At 42.0% G+C, this 27,776-nt stretch overlaps 1 protein-coding gene across 2 annotated transcripts; it reads left to right on the top strand.

Annotated features, from left to right (window-relative positions):
• Positions 1–642: 642 nt before the first annotated feature.
• On the top strand, positions 643–12,399 carry PRSS23 (protease, serine, 23). Of its 2 annotated transcripts, XM_006864953.1 has the most exons (3): positions 644–749; positions 10,891–11,056; positions 11,153–12,362. In XM_006864953.1, exons 2-3 carry the CDS (start codon positions 10,904–10,906, stop codon positions 12,056–12,058), a joined length of 1,059 nt encoding a protein of 352 aa, XP_006865015.1. In that variant the 5' UTR covers positions 644–749; positions 10,891–10,903; the 3' UTR covers positions 12,059–12,362. The 2 variants fall into 2 exon arrangements, with proteins under 2 accessions (XP_006865014.1, XP_006865015.1); XM_006864952.1 differs by having other exon boundaries at positions 643–749; positions 10,891–12,399.
• The last annotated feature ends 15,377 nt before the right edge of the window (positions 12,400–27,776 follow it).

The raw sequence follows: 27,776 nt of genomic DNA, 5'->3' as shown, positions 1-27,776 counted from the left end.
TATAGTACTGAAACGATGCGCTCCCCATCCAGTCCGTCATTCAGAATTTGTCAAGCAGAATCTGTAGTGCTCGGGTTCGGCCCGCACTGGTTACTTTGTCACCTGAGTCTTGGTGAGATGGGAAAGAGTCTGGCCACCACCTACACATGCTCAAAAATGTACGTGGGATGGGGGCCCAAGGGTTCCCCCTGCACCAGATATGGCCTGCCGCCCCGGCTCGAGACTGAAGACCCTTGTTTTTGCGGGCAGGCAGCCGACTCCGGACAGCAAAGGCCCTTGGTTTTGAAGGCTGCTGCTGCCAAGCCCAGCGGGAGCGTGGTGTTGGAGGGTAAAGACGCGAGATCCTGGGCTCGGCGAGTCCTCCAAGAGGGCTGGCGCTGCGAGCGCGGAGAGGCCCAAACAGGCGTGCTGCCGGGGGGCCCACCTGCATGGGGCCACACGGACACCGTCCCTCGGCTGCGCGTCTTGGCTTGGACTAGCGGCGGGCAGCGGAGGGAGGGGGGCGCGGGCCGCGAGCGGCGGGGTGGGCGGCGGCCGCGCGGCTTCCCCAAGGCCGGAGGCGGGGCAGGACTTCTGGAGGCGCGGGGGGCGGATCCGCCCGCAGCCGGCGCAGCTAGCCAGCCTGCCTGCCCGCTAGCTCGCACTCCGTTGCGCCGCTGGGCAAGCATGGGACCCGCGCGCGCCCTCCCAGCGCCCACACCTGTCTGAGCGGCGCAGCGAGCCGCGGCCGGGCGGGCTGCTTGTCCGGGGTGAGTGTGGGCGCGGATTGGGGGTGCCCGCCGGAACGCCGAGAAGTGAGGCGCCGGGAAGAACCGGACAAAGGCCGATTGCGCGCGGGGTGCTGGGTGAGCGCGGGGTCCTGGGGGCACCGGAGATCTTGCCCAGGCCGCCTTCGGGCCTTGGAGGCTGGGGCAGGGGTTCTTAAGACGCTCCGGAGAGACCCAAGGGCTGCAAGGCATTTGGGTTCAATCAGTGTCACCCATAAAGCGGGTGAGAAAAGCAAGTTTAGAAACGGTTGTCTTGGATGCTGAGTGAGTTATGAGAGCAGAGATCTGACACTGGGCAACTCCTCTTAGATTGAGACGATGGCAATCTTGCAGATCCACACACACCATCTCCACCATTTATTTCTGTTGTGTTTTTCATATATGTGATTCTACCAGGTTCTGAGCACGTTATAGTGAACACATTTCAGCAAACAAGAAAAGTGCAGACTGGGGAATAGGCTCTTTTCTCTGGAGTTTTAATTGATGGCGTGTGCTTCTCAAGGGACGCTATATCTAGAAACTACTGTCTCTGAGCTATCAACAGTTGTTGAAAACAAGTATTTCTTCTCCAGCTTCATCAGCGGTTGTTAAGTCTCACATTAAAGCTCTTGAAGTGAAAGGAGGGAGATGAATGTTTCTAATGAGGTAACACCATCTCTTCCCCTCCTCCAGAATACAGATTAGGTTTTCTTTCCAGCATCTCAGGAGAAATCAGCTGATAAAATTCCTGACTGTGTTATTGGCTTTTTGGTGACACCCATGAGGTTTCAGAAACTGCCGGAGCCTGGTGACAATCTCCTGCTGTAGTATATGATCAGTGTTGGGGTGGGACTGCTCCTGTGGGCTCCTAAAACTCTGTGGAACTTGAGGTGTCCCTTTGCATTCCTTAAAGTCCCCGTGAGTAGCCACGTTGGAAGGAGTTGAATTTAAAGCTGAAGTCATTTGTGTCCAAAAGTCATGCCAAATGTCATGCTATTTCTTGATGGTGTTTCAGTGCAACACTTGTGCAGGAGAACATTTAAAACAGGACTTGTCACAGCGGTTAAAAAGGAGCGGATTGGAACTAGGGACAAGGAACTTGGTGGGGGCGGGGGCGGGGGGAGCCACAAAGGTCACCACATTTACTTGTGAAATCGTTTGTGAAGATATGAACACCATCTGCATTTGAATAAATGGTTGCAGTTGTTATTCTTTCAAGTTAAATAAGTCAGGAGATAACTTACCTTGCTTTCCTGTGCCTAAACTTGGAGGAAAGCAATTTTCCAAGGTAACTAACTTGGATGTCATTTTGGTAATACTGACAGTTTATGCAGGTAAGTGATGAATGCAGGTACAGTTTTCAGTCTGTAGAGTAAGTGCCAAAATGCCCATTAGTGTGTCTGAGAACATTACTGACCCGGGTCTATGCTGTTTCGTGCTCTCAGGTTCTCTTGCACATTTTTTCTGCTTGATCCTTTAGGAGTTAATCCAACAGGCATTATTCATGCATAATTCCCAATGATTTCTGGGAATTTCTTTCTCATGGTCTCACCATTGAAAGTTTTAGGTTCTCTATTCTTATCCTGCTGCCTGATTTGTTCCAAACTCATTGGGATTGTTCATTTTGTGTAAAATCTGATAGAGAAGAGATTAAACTTCCTTTGACCACAAGATGATTATGTTTAGGGTTGATGGACTTGGAAGTGCTATGCATTTCCCAATACAAGACTGTAATTCTTAAACCATTATGTGACTGGGTCTGTTTCACTTTAACAGGTTCTCTGACACAGGAAAATGATAGCAAGCAGGATATTCCCAGAGCTTTGTTCATTTTAGATATTTGCTTTAGGAATTAGCCCGGTTTTACTGTTCAATATCCCTGGCCACAGGGATGGCGCCTAAAACTTTTAACTTTATAAATGTTCACACTATTTTTTTCTGTCTAGTGTCACGGGAATTCATAAATTGAACAATAGACAGTGTGTGTCCTAAGGATTAAGTTTTCCCTTCCATCATTTGTTTGCAATGGGATTTAATTCATTCTCCCAAACGCTTGCTTGTAGAGCTATTAAGGTGCAGTACTAGGAGAGCAATTTCAGTGCCTAGTCTAAATGGGTTATTGTTGTTTTCACATCTGATAGTTGGCCAAGTGCCTCCACCACAAGGCTGCTAGTGGCTTCATAGAGTGGCAGCATTCTTCTCATCAAGTAGAAATATTTGTAAGCAGTGGGACGGTAGGACAGTGGCTTATATTGACAGATGGAACATGGAATATGTTAACCTCTCATGAAACAGATACAGAGAGTTGGAAAAGGAACACAGTTCCTGTGTTACTAAGCATAGTGAAACAATATTTGCTTACCTGGATTTTCCATTCGCCTTTGCCATTTAAATCAAGTGATGCATGAAAATACCTAGTTGGAAACTTTAAAAAGTATTTATGTATATGAGAAATCTTTGTCCAGCAAGACCTTTCTTAACAAGTGAAATGTTATAGACCTGAATTTTCTTCATCCAGATTTAGATATAATGAGGATAAGATTTGGAAATATGAATTTCTTTTTAACACTTTATTGGGGTTTGGGTGAAAGTTTACAGAGCAAATTAGTTTCCCATTCAACAGTTTACACACTTTTTGTTTTGTGACATTAGTTGAAATCCCATCAGTGTAATAGTACTATTCCTACTTCTTCTTTGCGTTCCTAGTCTCCATCAGTCCTTTCTTGCCCCTTTTTGCCTTCTGAGTTTGTTTTTGCACAAATACTGCCCTTTGGGCCTCATATGATTGTTCTGAGAAGTGTGTTTCTTCTGGGTGTTATTGTACACTTTATAGGTCCATCCTTTGCTTGCCAACAGAGTCTCTATGAGTTGGAATTGACAAAATGACATTGGGTTTTATTGTTTGGCTAAAAGTTGATCTCAAAGGTGGGTTCAGTTGCAGGTTTGAAGGGTGTATAAGTGCCATAGTTTCAGGGATTTTAACAGTCTATCAGTTTGGTCTTTCTTTTGATTTTGAATATTGTTCTACATTTCCCCCCAGTCTATTGTGATCCAGACCAGAGCAGTCTATAGCGGGAGCAAGGCACCATCTAGACCATCTGGTTTCAGCATAGTAGAGGCTGTGGTTCTCATCGCCCATTAGTCTTTTGGACTATTTCCTCAAATCTTTGATTTTCTTCATTCTTCTTTGCTCCAGGCCTGGAGAGGCCAATAGTTGCATCTTAGATTACTGCTTAAAAACTTTTAAGACCCAAGTTGCTTCTCACCATTGTAGATGTAGAATATTGTATTTGTGAACTTGTTGCTAAGTGTCATCTAGTCAGTTCCAACTCATTGCGACCGTGTATAGGGTTTCTGAGGCTGCAAATGTTTACAGGAGCAGAAAGCCTCCTCTTTCTCCAATCTTTGTGATCTAAGCCTCAGATCTAATGACTCAGTCCTATAAGGTGTGTGGTTATGGCTAAGAAGTTTTCATAACTCTGCCCCCTCTATGCTCTACTATATACATGGATGTATTTGAAATATGTAAATACATATATAGAAATACCCTTCACCGTATCGTACCTGTTCAGTTTCCATGTCTAGCTATGCACATGTAGATTATTGTTTGTTACTGCTTTTGATGCAGAGGAATCCTGGTACTGCTGTAGGATAAGCACTGGACTGCTAACCACAAGATTGGCAGTTCAAACCCAGCAACTGCTGCACAGGAGAAACATGAGGCTGTCTACTCCCATGAAGATTTAGTCTCGGAAACCATATAGAGGGTTACTGTGAGTCAGAGGCAACTGATAGCAGTGGATTTGGGTTTTGTGTTGTGTTTTTAGTGAATGCAGAATTAATTGTATAAAGGAATAGTATTTACATTGCTGTCCTTTACTCTTGTGTACCTGCCAGCACCTTCCTTTGCCTTGGTCATGTTTTGTTCACCCTTATTGTATGTTGTCTTTCCTTTCACCCATGTTAATACGTGTCTCCTCTCTACTTAGTGATTTTTCTTCCCTCCCCCTCTCATCTTTGGTAACTGTCAAAGAATGTTTCTTTCTGTGTGTAAACATTTTCTTGACTTTTTATAATAGTCGTCTCATTCAATATTTACCCTTTTGTGATTGACTTGACATATTTCCGTATTTCACTTAGCCTCATTTCTTAAGTTTCCCAGAGAGCTCTATAAGAATAAGGTGACTTCTTTGTAAAGACGAAAGAGAATTTAAAGTTAAATTACCCATTAGTTACCATTCCAGTAATGGGATTAGGCATGCTTCTGTTATATCTATTTCTATCATTTATTCTTAAATAAGCTTCAATGGGCATAGCACAAGACTACCTATAGTTTATAAAAATGAAAACAATAGTAATTCAGCTCCTGGGAACGTATTCTATTGATCAAGTGAGTTGACAAATTAATGCCAAGCCATTTAATTTTATAGCAACCTATTTTTTAAAGCGGGAGCACAGTGGCTGTATACACTAAGCACTGGACTGTGAACCACAAGATCTAAGGTTCGAGCCTGCCAGCCACTCTGCAGGAGAAGGATGAAGTTTTCTGTTCCCTCAAAGATTTTTTTTAAAGTGTCCAAAGCCCTAGACAGGATTGCTGTAAGTCGGAACTGACTTGAAGGTACTTAACAACAACAATTTTAAAACAGCACAGTTATCATTGATATGGGGAGGGAACTGGAGGAGGATATCATCCCTCAGAAAAGGCCATTAGTGGACAGGAGGGTTATTTTCTTTTACACTTTTCTTTGGGTACTGTTCTAAGAAAGTTCACACACTCAGCCTTCCAAGGCTAATTCCTCCATTCTTGAAAGCCGCCCTCTGCTGGATGCCTTGCTTCCTTTGCAGGCTGATAGGGAAATCTTGTCTAGCAGATATGGAAGAGATTAGCATGATACATTTTCATTTTCCTTTCCCCCTATGCCTCCACCCTTCATAATTCCATGAGTAAACACTTCTGAGTCATAAATGACAGTGCAGACAATATTTGTAAACTATATAATCCTTGACCTGGACTTTTGTGACTGCATAATTATAAAATTTAGAAAAAGCACCAAGCTGAAAAGACCAGAAGATACCAGATTCAGGTCCCTGTCCACAACTATTTCTAAACATGCCAAAATAAACACTAAAGGAATGGACAGTTATAAGGCTGGTAACTTTAATATAGATGGTATTTTTAACCCATTTGGGAGCCTGAGAACACACAGCTTTATCTTCCAATTTCTGATCAGATATAACCAGAAATTTGGAATACTAGTCCTGCGTGGCGCTCTGGTGGTGCAGAGGTTACAGCTGCACTGAAAGCCAAAAGATTGGCAGCTCAAGTCCATCAGCTGCTCTACAGGAGAAAGATGCAGCGAATTGCTTCTGTAACAGTTACGGAAACCCTATGGGGCAGTTTGGCTCTGTTCTCTAAGGGTTGCTATGAATTGGAATCCACTTGATGTCACACAAGACAGTTTCTAAAAGTCTGTACTAGTTTCCAAATAGGAAGGAAAGTTTATTACAATGCAGTTAGAGTTACATGGTAACTTTAATCAAGATGCAAAATGTCATGGAATCCAGACTTTCTGGAACCATTAAGGTTGGATCAACCCTTAACTGTTACCCCAAGATAATCATTAAACCTTAAACCAAAAATATTCCCTGAACTCTTGTCAAAACTAAACAATGTTTTGTTGTTGTTAGGTGCTGTCACGTTAGTTCTGACTCAGTGATCCTTTGTACAACAGAACAAAACACTACATAGTCCTATACCATCCTCACAACCGGTACTCTACTTAAACCTATTGCAGAATGTTTCAGTATTCAATATTCTTGTGTTATCTGACAGTGTCTCACTGCAATTCATAAAGAGTTCAATAGCTAAACTTTCCGAATTAGTCCTTCTCTCCTTCTTCTTAGTCTGTTGTAGTCTGGAAGCACAGCTGAAACCTGTCCATCATGGGTGAGCCTGGTGGTGTTTAAAATATCAGTGTCATGCAAGCCAGCACAATATGACAAACTGACAGACGAGTGGTAGAAACCAAACAGTAGTTTAGTTTTATTAATAAAGAAGAATGTCTGCTTTGGACATTGTGCTCCTCCTCCCCACTCCCTTAGGATTATTTTATGAGAGGGCGAAGACCAATTTGAAAGGACTCTGAGGGACAGCATGATGATTGACCACAGGGAGCATTGTCATGGTAACATCATTTGTTCAAAGAGAATCATCCATGAAAGGGTATCAGGTGCACAGAGCCAGCGGCATTATGCTTTTTAAAAGAACAATCCTTGGAAACCCTATACAGGGTCACTATGAGTAAGAACTGACTCGACAGCACTTAACAACAACAATCTAGATAGGACCAAACTGACAACAGCAACTCTAGTAGTTGGATTGGCAGCTTAGAAGGCAGTAAATTTACGTTAATGGTATAGAAGCAATTTAGAAAAGGAAGGTGAGAATGATTATATAACTTGAAGACTGTAATCAGTTTCACAGAATTGTACATCTAGAAATTGTTCATGTGTATTCTGCTGTGTCTATTCTCAGCAACAGCACTAAAAGATACAAAATGTCAGAACAAGATCTAGACCAGAAATTAATGAATAATCCCATTGCTGACAAGGCTTCCAACTCTTGGTGACCTCAAGTGTCACAGAGTAAAACTAACTACTCCTTAAAGTTCTCTTGGCTGTGATCTTTACAAAATAAGATCACCAGACCATTGTTCCGTGGTGCCACTTGTTGTTAAGTGCTGTCAAGTTGGTCCGATTCATAGCAACCCTATAGAGGGTTACCAAGGAGCAACTGGTGGGTTTGAGCTGCAGACCTTATGATTCATGTTCCTGTGCTCATCCTATAGCGCCACACCAGGAATTCTATGGTGCCACTGGTGGTTTCAAATTGCCAACTAACTGTAGGTTAGTTGTTAACCACAAACTGTTTGTGCCACCTGTTGCTGTAAGTGCCGTTGAGTAGGTTCCAACTCATAGTGACCCTGTATAGGGTTTCCGAGGAGTGACTGGTGGGTTTGAACCACTGACCTTGTGGTTAACAGTCCAGTGCTTATCCTACAGCACCACACCAAGACTTCTTGTGTCACGTTGTTGTTATTGTTAAGTGCCTTCGAGTCGATTCTGACTCATAGCGACCCAGCATAGGGTTTTCCAAGGAGCAGCTGGTGAGCTTGAACCACCAACCTTGCAGTTCAAACAGCTTTGCAGTCTGACGCATTAACCCACAGCGCCACATCCGGACTCCTGCGTCACATAGGGTCTTATAAATTAATGAACACAGCTCAAGTGATAATATAGTGAAAAGGTTACTTCTAAGGGGTTAAATCTTCACCCTAACTTGTTGGTTTTAGCAGTCTTTTCTCATCAGTGGCTGACTTCTCTTTAACCTTTGACTGGAAGTCCAGAATTCAAGTGGTAAGGACTCTGAATTGGTCATATTCTATTATATGCTATACTCTTTTGCATTCTCTAACAACATTCTGTGGTTGACATGTGATCCCATAGGTTCTTGGTGCATTGTAATCTATCATTTTGCTGAACAACAAACTTGAATCCTCTATGCAGAGAGGCTAGATTGAAGCCTTGGCTAATGAAAGATTCCAGCTGAGTGGTCGGAGGGCCCAGGATGGGGCAGATTACTTCTGCTACTCCCCTCTGCTCAGGCATCCTGGAGGGACCAAATCCTGCAACTTAGGTTGGTACTAGGGTAATGGGACCTGGAGGTTGAAGCTGAAGCCTGCAGCCACCTCTTTCTCCACAGCCCAGGATGCTGAGCTCCAAGGAACTCAGCATGTTAGGCTCCAGGTTCTCCACCTCAGATTCTAAGCCCTCCAAGATGAGCAGTGTGTCACTCTTTTCTGTGGGATCCTTCCTGTGCTGCAGGGCTGCAGAAAGTCACACCTTCGTGAACCTGGACCCACAGAGATGCTACTGTGCCTCTAGCTTAGCCTGGGGGCCCCAGGCCTAATCAGGCACCAGCTTGAATGGCAGGACCTTGGGGTCCAGATCACAGTAGTGCACACGTGCAGCAGATCCCAGAGTCCATGCTCCAGGGCTGCCTCCACGTGGTTCTCCTCCTCCTCTTCCTCAAATAATTTTGCATAAAGACCTGGTCTTTGGAACCTATGTCGATAAATGATGAAGGAGTATACTTTCAGTCTTATTCTCCTCATTTTCATTTTGTTTTATTACTTTTCTTGTGGAGTGATTGATCTAGGTCTTTAAACATACCTTTCAGGATAAAAATCCAAACTCCTTTGTTTAGCACAATACATGTACTTCATACTCTGGCTAGCTTGCTGCCCTCACCATTTCCTCAAGATCCCCTTGCAGAGCTAAGTATAATTTCTGAAGTGATTTATACTGTTGCATGTCTCTGTGCCCTGGTAAACACTGTTCCCTCTCTCTCTAAGATGCCTCTGTCTTCTTTTGTTACCTAACTTCTGCTCACCTTCAGCATCCATTTCAAGCATCTCCTGTGTTGGAGCTAATGCTCTTTTCCTCTTCATTCTCCTCACCAACTGGATTTCATGATTTCATGTCCTTTCTCTTGGCTACTACATCATCTTCTGTATGCCTTGGTCATGAGCACTCAGCATGTATCATTCTTTGGGTATTTTAGAAACTTGCTTTTCATTCATTCAGTAAGCCCTGGTGGTACAGTGGATTGAGCAGTGGGCTGCTCATCCCTACTTCCAACCCACCAGCTACTCGGAGAGAAAAAGATGAGACTGTCAGCTCTCATAAAGATTTTGTTGTTGTATTGTTGTATATAGGGTCACTATGAGTCGGAACAGACTTGATGGCGTCCAACAAAAATAACAACAGTGCACTCCAGATAGAGCTGTCATTATTACACAACTATAAAGATGCTTTGGTTCCAACTTGCAGTGAACCTATGCACAATAGAAAGAAACACTGCCTGGTCCTGTGCCAGTCTCAAAATTGTTATGTTGGAGCCCATTGTTGCTGCCAATGTGTCAATCCATTTTGTTCTTTGACAACTTCAATCTTTTCTCCATTTATCATGATGTTATTTGTTGGTCCAGTTGGGAGGATTTTTGTTTTCTTTACATTAAGGTACAACCCACACTAAAGGCTATAATCTTTGACCTTCATCAGTAGGCATTTCAAGTTTTCTTCATTTTCAGGAAAGCTTTGCAGCCTTGGAAACCCTGTGGAGCATTTCTACTCTATCATACAGGGTCATTATGAGTTGGAATCAGCTTGGTGGCAATGGGTTTAGTCATTCATTCATCCATAATACAAGCATTTTCTCAGTATTTTTTTATTGAGTGCCAACATAAACCTAACTCAAGGCATTTATACTAGCTGGAAACACAGGTGCAAACACCTTAATAAATAATCAGTGGTAACCATCACAATGAGATAACTGATGCAATATTAGAACTTTCTATCTTGATCGTGTACAGCATATTCTAAAGTATCTTAAAGGGGAAAGGAATATGAGAGGCGACTTTGTAACTAAATTTATAATTTATAAATTTATAATAGTAAAGATTGTTCTAAATTCAATGCAAAAAATAAAAAGTCTCATACGCTCTTCTGATTATGCCTGCCATCTATAATCCTAGTACGTGTGACATGGTAGAGCTACCCAGCTTGATGCCCTGGTCACACACAACTATGTAATTTAAATTTGTCTGCCAAATGAGCAAATTGCTCTGAAAAATTTTCAAGTACTTGCTATATGAGGATGAAAGGAAAGGAGACAAGAAAGGTAGGGAGACCAGGGGTGTAGTAGAGGATGAACATTTAGAATCAAACAAAAAGAAGGCTCAAAATTACGTGGAAATTGGGGCTGGTCAAATATTGTGTCTGCGGTGGAATGAATGAGTCGTTGCACACTGACCTACAGTGGCTGTCATTAGGGGCATCTTAAATATGTAAGACAGTGAGTACCCAATCTCATCTTGGGCATCCAGCTGCAGGAACATATCCCAGGTCAAGCCCTTGCATTGTAAGTGAGACCATCATCTAAGGATTCCTCTCCACACCCTGATTCCAGAGAAGGGTTCACAGACTTAGTAAAAACGCCAGGCATGTTGCCGTGCTGCCTCTGCAGTGAATGAATGTTCAGCCACTTGCCCTCCTGACCTGCTTTTCTTTGTTTTTATAGAGTGGTGCTCAGCATGGCGGGGATTCCAGGACTCCTCTTCCTCCTCCTCCTCCTCCTTCTCTGTGTGGTAGGACAAGTGCGCCCCTACAGTGTACACTGGAAACCCACTTGGCCTGCTTACCGCCTCCCTGTCGTCTTGCCCCAGTCCACCCTCAACTTATCCAAAGCAGACTTTGGGGCCAAAGCCAAATTGGAAGTGTCCTCCTCATGTGGGCCACAGTGTCATAAGGGAACTCCCCTGCCCACCTATGAAGAGATCAAGCAATACCTGTCTTATGAAACACTCTATGCCAATGGCAGCCGCACAGAGACCCAGGTGGGAATTTACATCCTCAGCAATGGTGGAGGTGGGACCCAGAGCCAAGTCTCAGAATCCTCAGGAAGGTCTCGGAGGAAGCGGCAGATTTACGGCTATGATAGCAGGTTTAGCATTTTTGGGAAGGATTTCCTGCTCAATTACCCTTTCTCAACATCCGTGAAGTTATCAACAGGCTGCACGGGTACCCTGGTGGCAGAAAAGCACGTCCTCACAGCTGCCCACTGCATTCACGATGGGAAAACATATGTGAAAGGAACCCAAAAACTCAGAGTGGGTTTCCTGAAGCCCAGATTTAAAGATGGTGGTCGAGGGACCAATGGCTCCAGCTCAGTCACCCCAGAAAAGATGAAATTTCAGTGGATCCGAGTGAAACGCACCCATGTACCTAAGGGTTGGATCAAGGGCAATGCCAATGACATTGGCATGGATTATGACTATGCCCTCCTGGAACTCAAAAAACCCCACAAGAGAAAGTTCATGAAGATTGGGGTGAGCCCTCCTGCTAAGCAGCTGCCAGGGGGTAGAATCCACTTCTCTGGCTATGATAATGACCGACCAGGGAATCTGGTGTACCGCTTCTGTGACATCAAAGACGAGACCTATGACCTACTCTACCAGCAGTGTGATGCTCAACCGGGAGCCAGTGGATCAGGGGTCTACGTGAGGATGTGGAAGAGACCGCAGCAGAAATGGGAGCGAAAGATTATTGGCATTTTTTCAGGGCACCAGTGGGTGGACATGAATGGTTCCCCACAGGATTTCAACGTGGCTGTTAGGATCACCCCTCTCAAATATGCCCAGATTTGCTATTGGATTAAAGGAAACTACCTGGACTGTAGAGAGGGGTGACACAGTGTTCCTTCTGGCAGCACTTAGTGGTCTTCATGTACTTCTTTTAGGAAAGATCAAATTTTGGCTTTGGAGTGTGCATGTATGTACTACATCACATCATATCTTTTACCTAGTATCTTAAAATTACAAGATGACTGGCTTTATTATTTGAAAACTGGTTTGTATATCATACATCATTTCAGCAGTTTGAAGACATTTTTGCATAGAAATAAAAAGCATATTGATCTTTGGGGAAATGGGGAGCATTTGGTGATTAAGTTAAGCTTTCATATCTTATGAACTTTGATTTTTATCTCATGTGAACATGTGTGAAGAGTTTCTATTAAATATGCGGTATAGAGAAGGTTTCTATTAAATATGCGGTATAGAGGAGGTTTCTATTAAATATGTGGTATAGAGGAGGTTTCTATTAAATATGCGGTATAGAGGAGGTTTCTATTAAATATGCGGTATAGAGGAGGTTTCTATTAAATATGTGGTATACAGAAGGTGTAAATTCGTATGTATATGGGTGTGTGTGTTCTCTTGAGAATCATGTGTTGTTGTTTTTTCTTCCCAGTGCCTGGCTACTAATGCTTCTAAAGAGCAGTGTTCCCATACACTATAACTTTTAGGAAACATTGATACTTCTTGGGGAGACAGGTGGTTAAATCAGGGGGCTTCAAAAAGTTCATGAAAAAAACGAATTGAATGTTAATGTAGTTTTCCCACAACTTGAAGCCCCCTCGTATTTTAGATTTGGGGTATGAATGCAGTAGTTCTTGAATACTAAAATAATTTATTGGCTCTCTTTGTACACATATTAAACTATATCTTACAGTATCTTACCAAGACACCAAGCTGCTTTTCATTTTGAAATTATTTTTCTTCCGCAGACAGTTGCTGTGCTTTGGGGGGAAGCTTTTATCCATGGTTTTGCCAGTTTTATAGTCACTCCCGAGTAGACAAGGAGTGTGGATCCCAATCCTTTCCATTGACCAGATTTTATTCACATTTCTAGAATGGCTTCACCAGAGGCAATAGCCAAGTTTATATATTATATATATATAAAACAGGCTGTATTGCTCCCCAGCCAACAGTTGTAGCCACACTAAAAACAATCACAGTATTTATCCCCGGAGTGTAGCACATCTCATGTTTTATCATTTGGATGGAGTAATTTAAAATGAATTAAATTCCAGAGAACAATGGATGCATTGCTCAGCAGATGTCACAACAGAATAACCACTTGTTTGCAGCCTGGCACAGTTATATAGCCTAATCAAAAATTATTCTGCATAGCTTTCCTTGTACTTTGGGGGAGCTATAAAACCTTTTTTGAAACCTTTTCCCTCTCACTTTACTTTATAGTAAAAGTACTTGGAAGATACTTTAAGAAAAAACATTATGGCTTTTTATTTTACTAGCTTGATAGGGGACTCTTTTGCTGACATACTCTAGGCTGGAAACACATATAACCAAGTACAGTGGAAACTGGGAAAGTGCAAAATGGATCAGTCATGCATTCCAATAAATGCTTTTACTGATCTTATATCAGTATTATAATCACAACATCTAAAGAAAAGACTGACTTATGTTTACAGTTTGACCCTCTGCCTAAACACTTCTTCCCAGGTATTGGTGCATTGGTGTATTGGTGGAGGGGGGAAAAAGTCAGTGAATTCCAAAGTAGGTGTTTGCCCTGCTTGTTCCCTGGGCAACTTCAACCTGTGTTGTGGCTAGTTGTTTACAAGGTCATTCGAGCATAGCATTGATGTATAAACATCTTCCAGGTGGCTTTTTCCTTATGTCTCTGGACCTTTTCTGAATATATAACCACAGTGCTGTCTTCCGATTGCTAAAGAAATGTTAGGCATAGCAAGGAGATTGCATGACCGCCAGGGATCTTCTGAGCTCCAGTATAATTTGCTTTGGAATCTATCCTGAGGAGCAAGAGAGGTCTCTGTGTCTATGACTGGTATTTTGGGGTTTTGTTTGATTTTTACTTTTTCTTGTGCAAAAAGAAGTTCATTGAACACTTAAGAACAAAACTGGTTTTTTAAAACATATTCTTTTACAAAGCACCTTGATTTCTTGCAAAGTTGAATTTTCCTTTAGAAGGATATCCAATGGCACAAAGTAAACAAAACTATCATTGTTCAGTTCACAAGTTGATGTAACTTATTAAAGGGTAGTACCTATATGCTACGTGAGTATAGCATTGTTTATCGAGCCCTAAAGGAAAACTGTAAAGTACTGGACATGTCAATTGTTGTTGTGAAGTGCTGTAGAGTCCATTCCAGACCCATAGCGACCCTGTACAGGGTCTCCAAGGAGCAACTGGTGAGCTTGAACCACCAACCTTGCAGTTCAAACAACTTTGCAGTCTGACACATTAGCCCACAGCGCCACACCAGGACTCCAGACATATCAATTGCTTCTGCAATAATAAAAGAAATCATGGTATGAAATTATTGTGGTAACAGGAATTTTTAATAAAAGAAAAAGTGACTCGAGATAATATAAACATAATTAGTGCCTGCCTAAAAACCAAACCCAAACCCACTGCCTTCAAGGTGAGTCCAACCCATAGCAATCCTATATGGGTTTCTGAGGCTATAAATCACAGGAGCAAAAATCCTCATTTTTCTCCCACTGAGCAACTGGTGGGTTTGAACTGCTGACCTTGTGGTTAATAGTCCAATGTTTATCCATCAGGACCACCAGGACTCCTCTAACATATTAGCATGTATTCATTATACATTGTAAGGATATACGCCTATTGCTAAGTGCTGCCGAGTTGTTCCGATTCATTCTAACTCATACCGATGCTCCATAGGGTTTCTGAGGAGCTGCTGGTGGGTTTGAACTGCTGATCCTGCAGTTACCAGTCCAGTGCTTGTCCTGCAGTGCCACACCAGGACTCCATACTGACGTTTAAAATTTTGCATTTGAATAAACATCTTTGATAGCAGAACTTTTTCCCCCACTCACATAAGCCTATGAGCCATCTACTATTGTAATGAATATGTTTTGAGAATCTTTGTTCCAGATGATGATGCAAAAACGATGAGCCCAAGTAGTGCAGGTGAGGCAGGGCTTCATGGCAGACTTCGCAGAAAGGCTGTGCAGATCCTGTCAGTAAAAATACAGAAAACCAGGCAAAACAGATTCAGAGAATGGTCCCAGAACTCTGAACTTCAGATAAAGTGATAAGTGATTTGAGTGCTTACGGGGAGTAAAATTTGGAATGGAGGCAAGAAATTAGATGACTTATTAGAGTTGCTGGCGTGTTCTGCCACAACCAATTTTAATTGGGAGTGAGTGGATAGAGAGGCAAGAGAACACTCCCAGTGCAGAAACTAGCCCATGATCTGCAGAAACAGAGGTACAAGTGGTTTTTTGGTTTTTTTTCTCCTTTTCACATCTTTTGTTTTGCTCTGTCTACTCATCTCTGCAGTGGTGACCATAGGAGAGACCTGTACGAGTAGATACCCACAAGGAAGGACCTATGTCATGTACACAAGGTTCTGCAACATGCAGAAGTAGTGGCACAGATCTGTACTGTGCAGGGGAGGAGCTGCATGGTACAGAATCTGTGCTGTGGCAGCAACTGCTCCAGGAGTCTCCCTAAGTGGATCTGGCCAGCCCTGGACTAGTTCTAAGAGAAACACCTAAAGGTACTTGAGGGGAGGGAAAAAAAGAAGGCCTATGTTAGATCTCATTGGCATAGTAGGAACATCATGAAATGTCTCAGCTTTGAAGGCAAGAGTCCATTATTGTTGTTAAGTGCCGTTGAGTCGGTTCCAACCCATAGCGACCCTGAACAGGGTTTCTGAGGCTAAAAATCTTTACGGGAGCAGAAAGCCTCATCTTTCTCCCGCAGAACAGCTGGTAATTTCGAACTGCTGACCTTGCGGTTCACAGCCCAATTCGTAACCCTACGCTACCAGAGCTCCTTAAGAATCCATTAGGTAGCACTGAAGAATTACTTATATTTTCCCATGGTTTTTCTTTTTCTTTTTTCATTGTATTTTTGGGGCTGGGGGCTTCCCTCCTTTTTCCTGTTTTTTATATGTATATTTTCCCCCTGGGTTTTTGTGATGTTCAGCCTTCATTTTCAGTCTTGATTTTTGGTCCTCCTTCTATGTTGTGGGAGCGCTTTCTTTTAGTGCCTTACCCAACAAAAGACAGCAACTGCAGCCATACAACCAAGCCATGATTGCACCCTCTAAAACTCCACCAATTGGGCAAGTGCCAATACCAGCTTCTATACACCAGAGTAGCATCTATAACTAACACCTACTAAAAACATTCTAACTTGAGCTGTAAGAGCAGGGAACACAGAAGTCCATCTCCTGATCACACCTACCAGGAGGCAATTGGAGAGTGCTTAAGAATATACCAACATACATTCATATAATTAATACAAATACAACAACACCACAGTGCCTAAAAAGCAGAAGAAAATTTCTGCTCAAGTGCAGAAACAAGACAGAGTAGCACAAACGACCAAGAAGAAGAACAAGGAATTGCAATGGAGGGTGGAGGAGCTTTGAAATTGTCTGAAAAGGAATTTAAGCAAATGATATTGAGGTGCATCCAAACATTTCATAGAAATGTAGAGGAAAATAAGGAAGAAGTCAGAAAAGCACTACAGGAACAATCAAACAAAATAGATATCGCATAGGAAACTATACAAAACCTGCAAAAAGAGGTCCAGATCACCAATACCAAATATCAGAAATAGACAATGCACTGAAAAGGCAAAGGAGTAGAAATTAAGGGGTGGAAGCCAGAATCATTGAGCTTGAAGATAAATCTCTCCAAGCAGTGCATGTGTAAGTGCCTTTGGGCTTGAACCAGAGCCTTGTGACCAGGATTTGGTAAATGTTTGCAACATAAAATGGGAAGAATAAATGTGAATATCTTTTGTTGCTGAGAATACAAAGGTTGTAGCAGAATGTTTTATGCATAAACTTTATTCAAACTTTAACTTTAGAAAGGAGCTAGTCTGAAAAAACAAGGAAAAATAAATAGGAACCTGCTAGAGGCAGAGATAATTTTTTTTTCACTTTTTTTTTTTTTTTTAAATCAGAAAGAGATTTAAAAGCAAAACACTAACTAGTAAGTAAGTGGAACTCAGGATCTGCTCAGCAGGCAGAAGGCCTCCAATGACACCTGGGTCACACATTTAAGGTAGCTATCTGTCCCTAACAACCCATTGAAATGGTCTTTAATTCAGAATTTGTTGTAAATAAGCCCACACTGGAGTTAGCCTCTAGATCCCCTCCTGTTAACTGCAGTGTGACTGACACCACACAGAGTCCCTATGTGGGTCCCTAAATTGGTCATGTTATGTTAGAGATGGCTAATAGATACCCAAGTGGAGATGTCAATAGAAAGCTCAGTATAAAGATCTAGAATCATCATGGAGATAGCACTTAAAGCCATGGGTGAGATCATATCACCTGGAGAGAGAAGCCAAAGAAGAAAAGAGGGCTAAGCACAGAGTCTTGGTCCACCATCATTTAAAGATTTGGTTTGATGGAGGATGAGAAAGAGGCAGCAGCAAGGAGGCTGAGAAAAATGTCAGAGGAAAATCAGAAACATGAGGCTTCATAGAAACCTAGAAACGAATGGCTTGAAGGATAGTATGGGGTTGGGGTATGAAACAAGATCAGGTAGTATTTTAGATTGCAATTAGAAATGTCCTGCTGTATACTGTGGGCAGGAGTCCTGGTGTGGCGCTGTGGGATAATGAACTGGACCACAAGGTTGATTTGAGCCACAAGGTCAGCAGTTCAAATTTACCAGCCACCCCTCGGAAACCCTATATAGGGTCGCTATGAGTTGGAACTGACTTGATGGCACTTAACAAAAACAACTACTACTGGGGGCAAGAAGGGATGGAAGGCAGGAGACCAACAGGAAGTCTGTTTAGTCCTCCAAAGTCCAGGCTCTTTCTGTGACAGAGAAGAGACCCTCATCTGTGTCCCCCACTGCAGGATCGTGGGCCCTGATCTCCAGGAATGTTCAAGACTTGCCTGTGAATGAATGCTTGATTCACTGAAACCTCCTGTGGAGTCAGCCATGGGGTAGCACTTCCCTCAGGGGCCAGATTCTCCCTGGAGGAGCACAGACTTCCACTGGCTGTGAAGACCAAGGCTCATGGAGGCCCACTGCCATCCCCTCCTGCTTAGCCTGATGGGGCAAAAAGTGCAGAATGACTCTTCAGTGTGGTATGTGTGTGTGCGTGTGTGTCAAGTGTGTAAAAATACCAATGTCTCTTAGTCTTGATTTATCACTACCCCTGTCTCCAGACTATTAAAAGGATAAAGGCACTCTCTTCCATAAAGAGCAAGAACAGTTTTGAGAAGCATCAAGTTCCAATGCAGTGAAGCAAGACTAAAGTGTTTGCACTGGAGAATGAGGAGTCTCTGGGAATCAAATAAATAGAGCAAGTGACTAAAATCAGGGCAGCAGCCGTGAGAAGAATAGCTCAGTCTTGCCATGAAATGTCTCAGGAAGGCCTTCCTTGGTCATCTTTTCTAAAAGTTTAACCCTCCCCAGCCCTGACCATGCCACTAACAATTCTTAATCTCCTTCCCTGCTTGATTTTTTTTCTGTTTAACACTTGAATCACTATCTCAGATACTCCGTATTGTATTTGTTTACCTTGTTGATTATCCTCACCTGCTATAGTGTCATTTCATGAGGACAGTAATTTTTGTCATTTGTGTTCACTCCTATATCCCCAGCACTTAGAAGAGTGCAAATAGGTTCTTAATATTGCCTCTCCAAATGAATGACGAGTGAATGATCCTAGAAGATTTATATCTGTAGGTTAAGAACTCTACTGTGAACCACAAGTTTGGCAGTTAGAGCCCCTTCGTGGGAGAAAGATGAGGCTTTCTGGTCTCACAATAATTGACAGTCTCAGAAACCCTATAAAAGGCCGCTATGAGTTGGAACTGACTCAATGGCACTTAACAAATAGAACCATGGCTTGGACTTGGATATTCCTTCAGTCCAAACATATTCTGGAATGGCATTCTTATAATATCTTGTACATGCATCTAGCCTAGTACATATTGCATAGCCATTTATGCATCTCCCTTTCCTAATACACTGTGAGTTTTGTAAGAGAAGTGGCTGAATTACTTTTCTCTGTATCCTCCATTGCTTGGCCCATGGTCTGACATATAACAAAGGAAATACTTATGAGAAAATGAATGGATGTCTGAGATGACTTAGCATATAGACGCCTAACTGGATTCTGAGTCTCCAAGCCTTCTTTACAGCTGCCCAAAAGATCATCTAAACTCATCCTATCACATCACTCCCTTATGTTTCCTATTGACTTGCCTCTAGTCACTGAAGCATAAAGTTTCATTTTCTTTGCCTTGGATCTACAACCCGTCAAATACATGATCAAGTTTTAGCCTCCATTATTCACTAGTCAAGTTGTACTGAGCACATCTCTGTTCTCAACCTCTGTCATTCATGCTTCCCTCTCCTCTGTCTACATCGCCTTTCTCACATCTCTTTGTGACATTCATTCAACTACTTATTCAGCAAATGTTCCTCAAGCCCATTTCTGTTCTAGTCCCCAGGCCAGCACTAGAGCTGCAGAGATGAGTGAAATACACCTTATACTCAAGGTGTTTATATATTCTCCTCTTGACGTCACTGGACTCATGACTCTTGCTCAACCTCCCAGAGTGATACAGCTCAGTGATTATCCTCTCCACAAAAATATTCTGGTGCAAATATGTGGCAAGTAACCATTTTTCCAAAGCCCTCTCTATTCAGCTAGGTTTAATAATTCATTGCAATGGCCACACAGAACTCAGGCAGCAGACTCAGAGTTATGGGGTTTATTGGGGACATTAACAAATTATAATTCAGGGTCAGAAATGTTCAGGGCACAGTAGTTCCAGTCATGGCAGCCTCAACTGTGCCCACTGGTAGCGCTCTCTCTGCTCAGCCTTTCAGGGCTTGCTGATAAATGCCTATCGGATATACCACTCCACCGTAAGCCTCAGCTAAAGGCAGCTGACTGTAGCTCTGGGCTCAGCAAAGCTAGTGACAACTCCCCCCCACCCCCCCCCAAAGTAAGTGTCTGGAGGCATCCCATTCCTGCTCAAAGTCACTCAGCTTTACTTGCTCCATGGACTGGGAAGCCCACCACTCCTGGTTCTACAGCTACTCCTGCTCCCCTGCCACTCTTCTGGTGTTACAGCTTTCTGACTTTGGTCAAGGAGATTCAATACACATGGATCTCTGTGCCTCAAGGATGTGCTCCATTCCTGCCACTTCTTTAATGGCCATGAGATCCCTCCTTCTGCTTCTGAGCTGGCTCATTTTATAATCATGCTGGAGTTTCTTCAAGTTGGTACGATTACAATGAACTCTGTTAACATCCACAGCTGAATCATGTCATCCTATCAGTATCTTCTGCCACCTTCTCTTATCCAGACCCCTCAGGTAAAGAGTCATTTGATGGGAGTTACAAAGTCTAAGGTTGGAAGAGACATATTTTAAAATTCACCACACCACACTTGGCATTAATGCAATTGAATTGCCACTTTGTAAATTGAATCGACCGAATGTTCCTCTGAGTTTCTTTTTCCTATTGCCTTCTGTTGTATTTTATTTATTTTGAAGGGAACATTTTATTGTGGTTTAGGTGAACGGTTACAGAGCTCGTTAGTTTCCTAGTCAATGATTTACACACACGGTGTTTTGTGGCATTAGTTGTAATCCCCTCAATGTACCAGCATCTCACTTTCTCCCCGGGCTCCCTGTTACTATTCATCCTTCTTTCCTGCCCTTTCCTGCCTTCCGAACATTTTTGAGCAAATGTTGCCCTTTTGGTCTCATACAGTTCTAGAGGTATGTTCTTCATGGGTTTATTGTCCATGTGATAAGCCTGCTCCTCTCATGTTTTTATGTCTTTGAATCAAATTGGCCTACATGATTAGGGTATTTATTTTCTTGGATTTATTAATACTTGTACATCCAGCTCCCCAATGGAAAAGGCCTTCTTTGGAAAGCTAATATAATCAAGTATGACTAATATCCTCTATGGGGAAACCATGATGTGGACATAAAGGATTGAGCCTTATTATTGACCTGTCTCTCCACCCCAGAATATGTGCTAGACAGCTAGACAAGAGTTAGAAGATTCCACAGAAATGTCACCATTTTTTTTTTTTATTCTAACAGAAAGAAGTGTTTGTTGATTGACTATAACATATTTCCAGAGAGAATTTGTACCTTATTTCATTACATTTTTATTGAGCATTACATTTTTATACCTCTTTAGGCTCTTCTGACTGATCTATATTCCATGTTTTCTTTGGTCCATTCATCAGAAGCCTCAAAAACAATAAGATGCTATAAAGTCATCTTTAAGGAAGGAATTTGACTTGAGAATTTAATTATTTATATGGCCTACCTGTGTAAAAAGGAGCTCTGGTAGCGCAGTGGTTACGAATTGGGCTGCGAACCACACAGTCAGCAGTTCGAAACTACCAGCTGTTCCTCAGGAGAAAGATGAAGCTTTCTGCTCCCATAAAGATTTACAGCCTTGGAAACCCTGTACAGGGTCGCTATGACTCAGAACCGACTCTATGGCACATAACCACCACCACCACCACCTGTGTAAAAAGATAAAGCCTATAATGATCACACTCGGGACAATAACATTTGTGATGTTTTCTTTTCACTTCATGGTTTTTTCAAATAGTCTTCTTTTGAAAGCTTTTTTTTTTACCATCTAACCTTGAGCTTCTGTTTCCCTAGATATCTTCAATTTGCATTTCTAATGTGTCTTAGATTATGTGTTTCTTGACTCCAAAGCCCTGTAACCTTTTTATATAACATTTCTTCTAGATGCCATTTAGAAAACCTTTTATTTTGAAAGGTTATCAATCTGTTTGAGGGGTCAAGTTAATGATTTCACCTATTTTTAAACTAGTTAGATGGTTACAATGGAAAAGGTGAAAAACAAGCAAGAAACTCTGAACACAGAGTGGCTGACCAGCAGTTTGAAACAAAACTCTACACTTTTATTGAAATGGCCTTTATTTCCAGCTTGCTGATTATTACCATATTCTAGTAGTGAGACAAAGAGGCTTGTCTGGTAAACCTTAACACTGATTAAATTTTCTTTTTGTGAAACGTGTTGTTATTGTTAAATGCTATCAAGTAGTTTCCGATTCATAGTGACCCTGTATAGGGCTTTTGAGGAGTGTCTGGTGAGTTTGAACCACTGATCATGTGGTTCAAACTAACCTTTCAGTCTAGTGCTTATTCAACTCTCCTATTTGCAACTGTGCTTTTGATATTTTTATTGTTGTTGTTAAGTTTTATTAAGTTGGTTCTGGCTCACAGTGACCCTGTTTCTGTGTAGGGTTTCCGAGGAGCAGCTGATAGGTTTGAAATGCCAGCCTTGTGGTTTGCAGTCCTGTGGTGCTGATCCTATAATACCACACAAGATTTTTAATTTAATTTAATTTAATTGTTGTTGTTGTTGTTGTTGTTGTAAGATGCCATCCAGTTGGTATCGACGCATAGCAACCTTATGCACAACAAAATGGATTTTTCTTTATGGCCAGTAAAAATTCATCTATTGAACGTTGCTTCATGGAGTTAGCCTTATAATAAACTTATATTGAGAAATATGTAATATCTTATCATTCACTCATTAAATCAAGTATTTGAGTATGTGTCAGACACTGTACTGAATATCGGTGAGTGCCGTCGAGTCACTTCCAACTCATGGCCACCTGTATAGGGTTTCCAAGGATTGGCTGGTAAGTTCAAACCGACCTTTCAGCCTAGTGTTTATCCTACAGCGTCTTACCGGGACTCCCTGTGCTGAATAGTTCACATATACTAATTCATTTCTTCTCACAATAAAGCCTGTGAAGTAAGTATTGTTTTATTTTCATTTACAAGATGGGGAAATTGAGGCACATAGAAATTAAGTAACCTCCAAAAGATCCACTATTCAAATTGGGATTCATATCCTAGCTGTTTGGTTCCAGAGGACTCTGCTCTCTTTCTATTAATAGATGTGTATGCAAAGCACTATGGTACTACTGAGTTAGACCAACTAACCTGCCTCCTGATGGAGGAAGAGGGGTACCAGGGAAGGCAGCATAAAGCAGATGTTTGATCCTTGATGAACCTTCTATTGAATCCATGTTAGCAACTGGTTAGCACATACTGAATTATGTGGAAAAAAGATGTGTCTGAAAAAAAAAAAATTGTATGTATATGCCAAGCCACATTACATGTCTAAGAACTTTGTCTCATCAGAACAAGTAGCAGAAATCCATGTATGCATTTATTTTTTTGTATATGCTGATGAAATGCTATCAGATTTCCTTTACACTTTTGTCACATCTTACATATCAATAGTGAGAATCTATTTTAAATTACTAACATTCATAAATTTCTTAAGTTCCTTGGAGAAGGTATCAATTTTTATTTAATATGTGTTCACTATTGCATTGCTGGTTTCAACCCTCATAATTCTAACCATTTATAAAGACCTTCCCTCTGTAAGTAAAAAGAAACAAATGGACAGTCTGAAATACCATCTTGGTCTGCTGATTCAGACTCAATGATTTCAGATTTCTTCATGCCTTGGGAAATACACTTAAAAATCTCTCCCCAAGTGAACTTTCCTTTGCCAACTGAACTGACTTTTGCTCATGCCTGCATCGCCCCCTGGTGGTTCATTTAACAGAGTTTATGCATGGTGCCTGTGAGTTGGAACCGACTCCACGACACATAACCATCACCACCAGGTAGGTAACTCCAGGCTGCTTAACGTATTTTATTTTATTTTTTTCCCTCCTATACTGTTCCTCAGTTGCACAGAGAGACCTCCAAAGACAATAGCTTTTAGTGAACTCTTGAATAACATGAAAAGCAACCCAGATATTTGCGTGTTGTCAGGTCAGTTCTGACTCGTTGTTGTTGTTGTTGTTCTGACTCATAGCGACCCAAAAAGAGTTTCTGAGGAGTTACTGGTGAGTTTGAACTACCGATCTTGTAGTTAGCAGTCCAGTGCTGATTTTGCAGTACCACACCAGAGTTCTCTCAGATACTTAGTGATCCTCAATATATGCTCTTGATTATGGTGGTGGTGAGATCCTTCATGTTTGTATCCTTGCTTTCCCCTCTTTGTACTATATATTTTTACATGTTCACCCTTACTTTTCCCTTTTGTCAAATGGTGTCAACCAGTCTGGGGACATGATGATTTACAGACAATGTTGTGCCTTGAAAATGTCAATTAGGATGCTGAATGCTGCTGGTCCGGGGTCCTGTACTCTCATCAATATGCACCAGTTGGCACGATAGAGACTTCAGTTCTCCCAGACTTCTTGACTCCTCAGTAGCTGAGACTGTGACTTGTTGACCCAAGCATCATCATGTGACTTGAGCATCATCCAAATAGTTCAAAACCCTCTGAGGTTCTACAGAAAGCCAGTGAGAGGCCCAGTGTCATGGATTTGACCCTCTATAAAATGCTGGCTGGGCCTTGACCTCCGGCACTGATTATAGAGCTAGGAAAGTCAGGGAAACACACATTATGAATCTGAACAACATCTTTAATGAGTAAAAAGCCAGTAACGGGCTCAATCCCATAAATAAGAATACCAATCAATTTTTATAAAGTAAAATGATTTTATTTAAGGACTTTCGAGGGAAAAAACAAAACACTGCTTTTTCTGAATTTTAAAAGGATTATCATCACAGAGCAAATGAAGATGAGAGGATATAAATGGATACTTTTTTACATGTAAAGTAATGCCTACAAATGGGACTAGTAATTTCCTGACAGGGCTGTTGTAATAATTTGTTGTTGTTAGGTGCCATCGAGTCAGTACTGACCCATAGCGACCTTATGCATAGCAGAGCAAAACACTGCCTGATCCTGGGCCAATCATTAGAGAAGGTAAATGTCAAGTGTCCAGTAAATGATCCAGTACACTGTAGGTGTATGTTCATTCAGTAAATATTTACTGAGCAGCTATGATATGCAAGACACTCATCTAGGTAAGACAGACAAGATGCACATCCTTGTGAAATTCACATGGCAATTTTCTCTTTGACTGAGGAGATAACTTAGGGGAGCAATAGTTGGCATCTTTTAGGGGCTTGTGGGAAGCTCCATAAGAGCAGAATTCGGTAGATGTTCACGAGCAGGTGTTTTCACTCCATGAAAGGAAGACTCTAGTGCTGATCCGGAATGGAATAGGCTGCCTCTGGAAGCAAAGAGAGAGGAACTGGATGTTGTGCTGCCAGTGAAGTATTTCCTCAGGAACCTTCAGACTAGTATCAGAGATGGCTGCAACGTGGACCAGATGAAAACTCATGACATCCATGTTTACTTCCACCTCTTGATTGGATGAAACATCAAGGACATTGGCTGAGATTGAAAAGGCAACTTCACACCAAAAAAACAAACACTGCCAAGAAGTCAATTCCAACCCATAGTGATGCTATAAGAACTACCCCATAGGGTGTCCAAAGCTGTGCAGCTTTCCAGAAGCAGACTACCACATCTTTCTCCTGTGGAGAGGCTGGTGGTTTTGAACTGCCAACCTTTCAGTTCACAGCTGAACATTTAAACCACCGTACAACCAGGCATCCTTGAAAAGGTGAGTTGTTGTTGTTGTTACATGCTGTCAAGTCGGTTCTGATTCATAGCAATCCTGTATAGGTTTTCCAAGGAGCAGTTGGTGGGCTTGAATCACCAACCTTGTAGTTAGCAGTTCAATCCTTATCCTACAGCACCATATTGTTGTTGTTGTTAGGTGCCATCGAGTTGGTACCGACTCATAGCAACCCTATGCACAGCAGAACGAAACACTGCTGATGAATGGTGGTGGTGCTGATGTGCCATGGAGTCAGTTCTGACTCATAGTGACCCTGTACAGGGTTTCCGAGGCTGTAAATCTTCACGGGAACAGAAAGCCTCATCTTTCTCCTGCGGAACTGCTGACCTTAAGGTTCACAGCCCGATTCATAACCACTACGCTACCAGAGCTCTTGATGAGTAGGGGAGTTTAAATATAGTTCATCCAGCTTGGTCAAAAATGAATTAGAGCCTGATTCATATCATTTTATGCCTCTTGGAATCAAATACCTCAGTTCTGGACTAAGCATGACTAGGAGTGAAGAAAACTTCATTGGAAGGAGCAGGTTACTGCCCCCAAAAGTGTCATGAGGTCATTTCTGGCAACCAGACACACACCTGTAGAGGCAAAAGGTAATGATAATAATCCTATCAAATTAATCAGTAGCCTTCTCTCTCTCTCTTTTTCCCCCCAAACATACTAAGAAGTAGGTATAGTTAATTTCATTTTTTAAATTCCTCAGTGTTCATAGTTAATGTACTCAGCTGCTAACAGAAAAATTGGTAAACTGGAGTCCACTGTGATGTGCCTAATGATCTGTTTCTGAAAAATCAGTCACAGAAAGCTCTGTGGAGTACAGTTCTTTCTGACACACGTGGGATTGTCATGGATCAGGGTCAACATGACAGCAACTAGAATCCCATTTAACAGATGAGGGAATGGAGGGCCTGAGAAGGTAATGAATTTACTTAGCTACAACTACCTACTACCTACCAGTTAGCGGTGAAGCTAGGACTTGAGCTCACTATCTATTTTGTGTCTACCCCAGGACACATTCCTGGTGAGGATAATGGACGTCAAACTGAGACAGATACTTGGGCTCCACTCTTGCTTGGGTTCTCATTCTTTCCATCTGTGAAATGAGTAGTGGACGCAACAATTTCTAATTCAATTCAATAGTCAGTTTTTGAATATGTCCTGGTGTGGCACTACAAGATAAACACTGGACTGCAAGTTCAGTTTGAACCATTAGGTTCAAACCCACCAGCTGCTCCTCAGAAATTCTATACAGGGTTGCTCTGAATTGGAAGAACAACAACACTAGGTTCTAGAACTGGGTCCTGGAGCAGTGAACAAGGCAGGCAGGCTTAAGTGAGTGGGTCATACTATCATTTACTAAAAGAAGAAACAACCAGAGTAAAAGCAAGTTTGAAGGCAGGGAGAGATGGTGGGTTGAGGGTATGTGGAGTTGAGGTACCTGCTGATAACCAGAATATGAATATGAATAACAATTGAATAGGGAACTAAACTGAGGAGAGAAGAGTAGATTGAAGAGGTAGGTTTTGGAGCTCGTGGGATACGGATGGAGATGGAATGCATCAGAGTGGGTAAGATCTCTCAGAAAAACTGTATAGGATATGAATAGAGGAGGAATGGGCAAAACACTAAAACGTCACCAACATAAAAAAGACAGCTGGAAGAACAGTTGCCAGTAAAGGGGCCTGAGATAAAGCAGCCACAGACGTAGGAAAGAAATCAGCAAAATAAATCCATACAAGTCAGAGAACAATTAATTATATTAAACCTCTCCTCAAAATCTGTGAAAGGGAGAGAGAGTCTCCTAGGTGGTCTTCCTGCCCTCATACCCAGGCATTTTTCAGCTTGTCACTTGACAGCCAGGGCAAGTTTGTTTGGTCATCCTGGTGGCCAGATGTCAGGCAATTACACTTATTTGCAGGTATATCTGGACAAACACATTGCCTTGTTGGAGCTACAGAAGATAGTGCATATGCACCTGAGGAAATCCTGATGTAGGCATTGCAGGAAAGGATTCCCATGGACAAGATGAC

The sequence above is a fragment of the Chrysochloris asiatica genome, unplaced genomic scaffold (genome assembly GCF_000296735.1).
Source record: "Chrysochloris asiatica unplaced genomic scaffold, ChrAsi1.0 scaffold00074, whole genome shotgun sequence".
Lineage (NCBI taxonomy): Eukaryota > Metazoa > Chordata > Mammalia > Afrosoricida > Chrysochloridae > Chrysochloris > Chrysochloris asiatica.
This window is presented reverse-complemented; position numbering and strand designations above follow the sequence as displayed.